Below are 8,314 nucleotides of genomic sequence, written 5' to 3' on the forward strand. Positions count from 1 at the left end.
TCATAGTTCAGGACACAGCAGACACGATCATAGTTCAGGAGACGACACGAACACCAACTAGACACGACATCGTAGCAGCGACACACAACCAGGTAAGCTTCAAACATGATTTTCGAAGACGACACACCTGGTGGCATCGCCATGGTATAGGCACCTGCTCATCACCTCAGTGCAGGTGAAGTCGAAGATGATCACACTGTACTCGAAGGACGACACCTTCTTGAAGGTGGGGAACTGGCCTACCTTGAGATGATGGGCGACGGCGAAGCCCGCCCACCCCTGGTCGATGTATGCGTCATCGTCTTCTCTCATCATACTCATCCTCTAGCTGCATCCAGTGTTGGTGTGGACGATGATGTTGGAATGGATTTCTCTGAACCACTTGACGAAATCTTGAGGGATCAGGAGCCGGCTGAAGGTGGGCCTGAAGACGATGCGCGGGACTGGTCCGGCGCTACCTCGTCCTAGAAGTGGCTGACATTATCCGCCCTTCGCTTCTTCGACGGTCACTCGTCAGGTGTTTCAGTAGGTGACCCAAGCTTGAGCTTCTCAGTCTGACACAAGAACACATACTATTACAGGTGTGACTGCTCACAAGTATAGATGAAAACGGATATTGAAAACTTTAGTGAGGCCTCATACATTGGCTCACACGGTAGCTCAAGGGACTGCCCTCAAACTAAGTTTAGTGTGCAAGTTACGTGACACGCACGACTAAGTTTGATTGCAGCACCTTGCCTTCCGTTATACCTATGTTGAATCACAGGCCAATGCAGAAGTGCGGAAGCACACAAGACCTCATACATTGGCTCACGCGAAAGGCATAGAGAGTGGCCACAAACTAAGTGTAGTGTGTGACGACTGTGGCACACATGACTAAGTTTGAGGCCACCACCTAGCTGCATTGTGTCTTTGTTGAATCATTGGCCAACGCAAAAGAGGCCTCATAGATTTGGTCACATGGCAGGCAGAGGGATTTTCCCCAAACTAAGTCTAGTTTGTAGGGAAACTTGCACACACGACTAAGTTTGAAGGCAGCACCTTGCATTCCATTGTGTCATTGTTCAATCATTGGCCATGCACTAGACAAACAAAAAGAAGCCTCATACATAGGATCGCACGGCAGGTAAAGGGACTATACACAAACTAAGTCTAGCGTGCAACAAATATGGCATACTGGACTAAGTTTGAGGGCAGCACCTTGCCTTCTATTGTGCCATTGTTGAATCATTTTCCAATGCACAACTGAAGAAGCATAAACATGCAAAGCAAGGTACCATAGGCCTCATAATATCAGGACATATGGAGGAGATGTTTGATCAGAACCAATGGATGGTCATGTTCAGTCATGCCATAAGTTCTGATCAATCATCTCCTCATACTATGATCCTAGGTTATGATCATTGGCCTAGTTCAATCAGAAACAACACAAGTAGCAGTTCAAATTAAGTACATTACGAGTGGTACTTAGGGTATATTACAAATTCTACTTAGGGTACATTACAAATTCTCCCTAGCTCAGCCATCTGCACGCTCTCCTACAGTACATCTACAACACATTCATCACTCATCACAAATAGCTCTGATCATCTTTAGCTTATCCTTGATTGCAAAGTTCACTTGGAGCAGATCGTATATGTCGTACTCGAGCTTTCTCTTCTCAGCCTTGAAAGCCTTTCTTTCTGCCTCTCATTCATATTTTTTAGCCCTCATCACTTGTGCTTGTATTCTCTGCAGATTCTTCAGCTGAGCAACTTCGTTCCTCAAGTCCTCCCACTCGTCTTGCGTATGAACAAACTAGCGTGACTCAGCATAATCTTTCGCACAACAATCATAACATGCTAAACCCCAACACAAAAAACCCTCCCCTTTTGCATGCACAGTAAAATCTGACAGTGTCACCAATCCACAGTCCGATCTAGGAAGGATCAACCGCGATTAGAGATTACAGTAACAGATATAAGCAAATCGAGACCATGAACAGCAAGAACTGCAAGCAATGGCGACGAACACCTTGCAAACATCTATCCGAACCATATCCTAATGGAAACCCTAGCAGATCTAATCTGCATGTCGTCCGAAATGGCCAAGCATGGCCTCTTTTGGCACGACGAGTACGAAGGTGAGAAGAAGAAGTCGTTACCGCCATTGTTGCGGTCGAGGACAAAGTCGAGTTCGTGACCGAACTCAAGATGCCGATGAAAATTGCAGAGCAGGTTGCGGCCGATGTCGCGATGCTGCTCGTCGTCGTCTCCTCCTCCGGTACCGGTGCTCCTCCTTGCAGCGGTGCGGCGGATTGGTCGGCGGGAGGGAACCGATGTCATAGTTTGGGTGGGGGTGAGAGTGGGGTCGCGAGTGAGTCGAAGGAGATGGAGGCGGTGAGGCTAGTTATGGCGCGTGTTCCTGAAGGGACGCGCCGTTTCCGTCTTCCTCTCCCCACGCATGTAACCTTCTCGCGACAGCGCACCTTGCTCCACAGAAACTGTCATTCTAAAAGTTCCTCCAATATCTGTTCCGATGGTGCTTTAAAACCCGGTTCGTGTAACCAAATAGCTCGTTCCACGTCCCAGCCCATGCAAAAAAGGCTCTCACAGCCTGCCAAACACGCCCATCGTAGATATGCAGCGGCTACTCCCGCAGCAGTGGAGACATCCGCCTTCTTCTTGCCTCCTCCCCCTTCTACTCTATCTTGGCGCCGCCCTTTTCCATCCCTTCCGTACAGGAAGATCAGTATTTTCCTTCATCAGGCCTGTGCGAAATATTGATGCCCAGCAAGGCATCTTCTTCTTTTTTTTTTCGAGAGTACACCAAAGGCATACCTTATCTTTATAGAAGGCAGAAGTTTGAGTACAAGAACGGCACCACTCGCTACAAGCAACGAGCGTAACCCCACACAACGCCGGCTACAGACCAAACAACCACAACACAAAGAACCTGTCCTAAGCAACAAACCAAGCCACGTCTCGACCGACGCGAAGCACCTCCGAAGAGGAACGGCTCCCAAAGGAACTTCCTTGTCAACGCACCATCCGAAGGAGATCAATGGCGGGACTTGGACGGATCCCAGAAGCAGTCCTCCAGAACATGCCAGCAAAGCGTGCATAGTGCCTTGATGAACTGCAATGGACCGCTGCGACGCCGGATTGAAGCCGCCAAAGGACCTGTGCACCGTGTCTCCATACCCGATGCTCCCAACAGAGTTACGACGTCGAAGACGCCGCCACCGAGTCGATCCGCGGATCGAGGCTTTCGCCCGAAGACAACATCCAGCTCCAAGCAGGTTAGGGGGACTCCGACACTCCTCGGCGGCATCTTCTTCATCGATGAACACTCGATGATTCGGGAGGAAGAGCATTATGAAATGCTGGCTGTCTAGCTTGCATTCATCGCTAAATCGTTTACTAGTTATCTATGAAATTACTTTCTATCCCCCGCAAAAAAAAAATACTTTCTACCAACATTCCATAGCAACTCGGCCTATCTACACAGAATTGCGGAGATGCCATGTATGTTTCCCTTCGTGGCAAATTTGTTATGCCCAGACTTAACAATCTAGGAGCGCAAATACCGGTAGCAGTAAAGGAAATATTCTTCTCCAAGTTCAGAATTCACATCTAAAGGAAGCCAGCACAAGCAGTTACATAGTTGCTGCATAGTCACACTTACAGTGCATACCAGATGCTACTCCTACAGTACGATAAATTAAGGCAGTAAACAGGAAGCCAACGTTATATCTGGTCCATTTAGCTTGGGTAGATCACTTGCGTGCTTCAGCCTTCCTCTCTTCTTTGGCTGCCAACAGCAAGCAGAGTAAACAAGGTGAGTACTGCAGGCACTTATTTTGGATCTAACAGGTTTCAGGCTTCCAGTAAGAACATGTCCAAAAAAGCAAAAACATGTTATTAGCACTAGCAAAGAGGTGTACGTACCAGCTTTTTCCTCTTCGCGCTTCTTTGCAGCTTCTGCTCTCTCTTGCCGGATCAAAGAAAGGCGGTCTGCAATTGAGAAAAAGGGATAGGTGTGAAACTCATGACAGCTAAGCAGTAGTCAAAAGACAACTCTCCGATACTGAACAAAGATGCAAAACAGTAATCACGGTGAAAATTCTATGAAATATATGATAACCTCATAACGAGTACAATCAAAAACAAACGGATGGGTAGAGAAGAGCATAGTTGGTCAACACCTCTAGTAAGAAAACTATGATTCTGTTGCACATAGATGAACAAGGATCAAAGGGAACAGATTACTTTGTATTTGGATTAAGGTGGCACGAATAGTAACATCAAATGGAGCAAAATCCTTAATGTGCTTATACCATACATATGGACTTGCACTAGTCTCAAAATTGCAGCGTGGTAGGCCATTTCTTCTAGTTATAATGTTTGATGTGGTGTATAAACATGAATATAATGCAAAATGTTATCGTTATCTACGATGTATAAGGTACAAGCACAGAACAAAACATACAAGGTGTAAACCCTCACCTAAGTCTTTCCTGGCCTGATCTGTCTTTCCTTCCTCCTGAAGCCTCTTGTAGTGCAATATGGATCTCTGTTTCTCAATCTCCTCTCTGAAAGAGAAAAAGATCATACATAATAAATCACTGAAAATGACAGTTGTGCATTGGCCACATGTGTAAACTTTAGGTTCATATGACTTTCATGTTCATACTAATTTCTGGACAGGACTATTTATCGTTTAGAACATTTTTTTGTTAGACAGCTCCTTACATTAAAACATAATAACAAAAGGGCAATCAGCAAGTCCTACAAAAGTGTCAAAAATAACGACAACTGTCCAACAAACCTATAGCCATATCATCAGCTCACATTGGGTTTCCTTTTCATTCCAGAACTTATACCAATTCTATGAACAATATTATTGCACACTTGAATGAGATAAATATGTTAAGCAGAATCAATGGTACGTAAAGAAGCATGCACACACCTTTCACGCCTGGACAGACCAGCCGTCCTATCAACCTGTGTCAGTGCCAATAAGTTAGCTTGCCAGTATAAATAAACTACTAAATGTTTCAGAATGTAACCAAAGTACAGATATCTCTTATCAAATTATAAGAGGAGTGCGCAGAATATGAACAAGAATTTACCTACGGTGTGGCATAATATACATTTTAAAAGGCAAATCTAATAGGTTAAGTACTTATAGTAGATACATTTTATCATAACTAATAAAGACTGCAATCTTCCACACTTGAATTACCAGCCCATCACCATCAATGACGGCAATACATTTTATTTTGGCAATAAGCAGAAAACACACATAAAAACTCAGACTTACATCAACATCCTTGGCTTTAATACCCTTTGGCTTCACCAGGTTTGGATTGTCAATCTCGATAAGACCTGCAGTGCCTTTGTGTTTCTCCTAATAGTAGAAAACAGAAGCAGATAGTAATAATGTAAGTAAATAAGAACGTATACACTGAAGGACACAAGGGTGTAGAGTTAATTTGAGTTTTCAGGAGGAGAATATCTTACAGTCTTCTCAACCTCTTCCTCATCTTCCTCATCTATTGGTTCCTCCCTTCTTTCATAAACCTCCTTTTCAACTTGCTTCTGTTTGGTTTGCAATTTCATAGTCCAGAGCCAAAACAAGCAGATGAGATTGTCACACTAAACTGAATTGCAAGAGATAGTAAGTTGAAGAGAAGATTTCGCAAACCTTCTTAAAGCTCTTTGGACGTCCTGCTGAAGTACCAGCCGCTGCATTCAGTTCCACAGGAAAACCATGAGAAGATTGGAAGGGAATGGCCAAATTTAATAGGCTCAAAATACTGAAAGAGGAAATATAAACTGGGCAGCAACATGTAATTGTCCTACGATAACTCTGGTGCAGCAATACAGTGTTACCATAACGTCCAAAGTTCCACCTTGATGTCTAATTCTCAAGTACGTGTTGACAGTTGTCAGATACACAGAACCAACTTCCAGTATGAAGATAAAACGCATGGTGACAATAGGAACTGAGGAGATTAGGAAGTAGATTGTATTCCTACAGGCACACCAGAAGAACATATACATAACTACCCACATTGCACATTGATTCTGAAACCCTGGGTGGATCATGGAAGAGTCGGCCTCAACAAGTACTACACAAAGGTGGCGCTTGGAAAGAAAACAGAAAAACTGCAGATGACCAAACCAATCATAATCCATCAACACCAATTAATCGAGCTCATGGCTTCCTTTTATTTCCGAAAAAAATCCAACAAGCAACCTCTGCAAAAGGGTCAGGGACTAAGGATCCAACAAGAAGCCCCTACAAAAGGGTCAGGGACTGAGGATCCAGCAAGCAATCAAGTACAGTACACTAGATCGTCCAATTTGAGCACCCAAAAGGACGAGCTTTTGGTGCCAACTTTTCTTGCCCTGGATTCGAACGAGGACCCAATCAACCTGCTTCCAGCAACCCCGATGGCGCTAATCGCTATGCCTAGGAAGACCGCATCGTCGTCATCGAGCAAATCACCAACCTACAGCGCACCTACGGCGAGAACGACCGGGGCGAACGGAGGAATTAGGCGTCGATCAAGCAGCTTCGTCACGCAGCCAAGCCAGCACTTCCGCCGCGCGCGCGCCGCGACGGGTCACTGAACCCTAGAAAGAGCGCGTCGGCGTCGAACGAATCGCCGACCGACGGCACAGGGAGATAGGGAGTGAGCATTGCGTACGTACCGAGCTCCTCCTCGGAGGAGAAGGTGCGCTCGCCGGTGGGCTTGCCCTTGAACTTGCCCCTCGCCATGGGTGCGGCGGCGCTGGGGAGGAAGGCGACGGCGGTGGGAACTGCTAGCTGCTCCAAGCCCTAGCAACTTCCTGCCTGACTGCTTTCCCGCGAGGGTTCCTCTCTCTCGGGGTGGTGCGCCGCGGCGCGTTATATTGGCGGAGGAAGTGAGGAGTCCCGGAGGGAGACTCCCCGCGGGCTCCAGGGTCAGCCCGGCCCGACACGGCCCAGTCAGCCCGGTGTCTGCGCGCTTCCGTGCGTGCTACGGTAACGGGTCTGGTCTGATCGCTTCCAGAGAAAAACGTTAGAATCAAGGAAAGTACAGCTTTTCTTTGCACTTTTGCTATTTTTTACCTGGTTCTTTTTTCATTTTGTCAACAGCCGAATTTACTCTTGTACTCCCTCCGTCCCGATTTAATTAATTCGGCTGTTATTTTGCGAAAACCCCCATGTTATGAGTTACTCGTCACCGCTCCGTCCCCGCACCGTCCCGTAACCAACCAGCACTGCATCGCCTCGCGATAACCAACCAGCACTGCATCGCCTCGCGACCCTTGGTCGTGGCCGTCGCCGTCGCCGGCACCGCATCACCGCCGCTCCCCGTCGCCCTACCTATCTCCTTCTCCTTTTCCTCCGCGCCTTCTCACCAAGCATCACTGCCCATCGCCGCTCACCATCCCCGTCCCCTTCTCCAACCAATATCCAGAAGATCCCCATCTCAACAACGTGGCTGGATCCGTGCAAAAGGTTGAATTTTTGCTACCTTTTCCACAGATCCGGTGGCAGCAATGCGAGATCATCTAGCGGATCTCCATCTCCACGACGCTCTGTTCAGGTACGCACGTTATTTGCTTGCTGTTGCGTGTTTCTTTATTGGGTGAATCTGGATTTGTTTCGGCGAGCTGACGGCGGAGGTGTTGGATGCGTGTAGCTGGTGGACAAGGACCCCGAGAGGTCGGGGAACCCCAACGAGGTGTGCGCCCGCATCGGCTCAACCAGGGCTGGCCGGTCATCCTCAGCGAGTTCGGCGTCGACAACATCCGGGAGGGCATGCTGGACGTACGCGCAGCAGGACGGGTGGCTGACCCTGCGGGACAGCCCGAGCAGGATGGGCATCAGCGGCCGCCAGCGCGCGCGGCTCCGCAAGGAGGTCCTCCTCGCCGGCAAGGACTTATTTCCCCCATTTTCTTTCTTTCCTGATGAGATGTCGTTGTTGCTCTCCAGTTTGAATTGAAACCCGTGCAGTTTCATCCTCCCAGGACCCTTTGCTTCTGTTCGGGGTTTCGGCTGTTGCTTCAAGACTTGCGGATTTTTGGTGTGTTCAGAAAGGCCAGAGTCTTGCCCTCTTGGGTTCCTGCAACCCTGCTCCTCTTGCCCAATGGAGCCGCCCAGCAGGTTCAGCAGTACTTCATCAAGTTCCTGCCATACTTCTGCGGCCTCTTTCTCCTGGGGCTCATTAAAGGTGACATGCTACTCTGCTCTGCTATGGCTCTCTTTCAGGTCCTTTTGGTATGCAAGTCTCATCTGTCATCTGTGTGAGCCATATGTGCTTGTGCATTTCCTTGCA

General features: G+C 47.6%; 1 protein-coding gene across 1 annotated transcript; it reads right to left on the reverse strand.

Annotated features, from left to right (window-relative positions):
• Positions 1 to 3,631: 3,631 nt before the first annotated feature.
• LOC124648443 lies at positions 3,632 to 6,768 on the reverse strand. The gene is made up of 9 exons (XM_047188213.1): positions 6,572 to 6,768; positions 5,920 to 6,018; positions 5,689 to 5,800; positions 5,505 to 5,582; positions 5,305 to 5,391; positions 4,951 to 4,985; positions 4,488 to 4,573; positions 3,930 to 3,995; positions 3,632 to 3,792 (listed from the first exon to the last, which is right to left on the reverse strand). Exons 1-9 carry the CDS (start codon positions 6,766 to 6,768, stop codon positions 3,758 to 3,760), a joined length of 795 nt encoding a protein of 264 aa, XP_047044169.1. The 3' UTR covers positions 3,632 to 3,757.
• Between the last annotated feature and the right edge of the window lie 1,546 nt (positions 6,769 to 8,314).

The sequence above is a fragment of the Lolium rigidum genome, chromosome 4 (assembly GCF_022539505.1).
Source record: "Lolium rigidum isolate FL_2022 chromosome 4, APGP_CSIRO_Lrig_0.1, whole genome shotgun sequence".
Lineage (NCBI taxonomy): Eukaryota > Viridiplantae > Streptophyta > Magnoliopsida > Poales > Poaceae > Lolium > Lolium rigidum.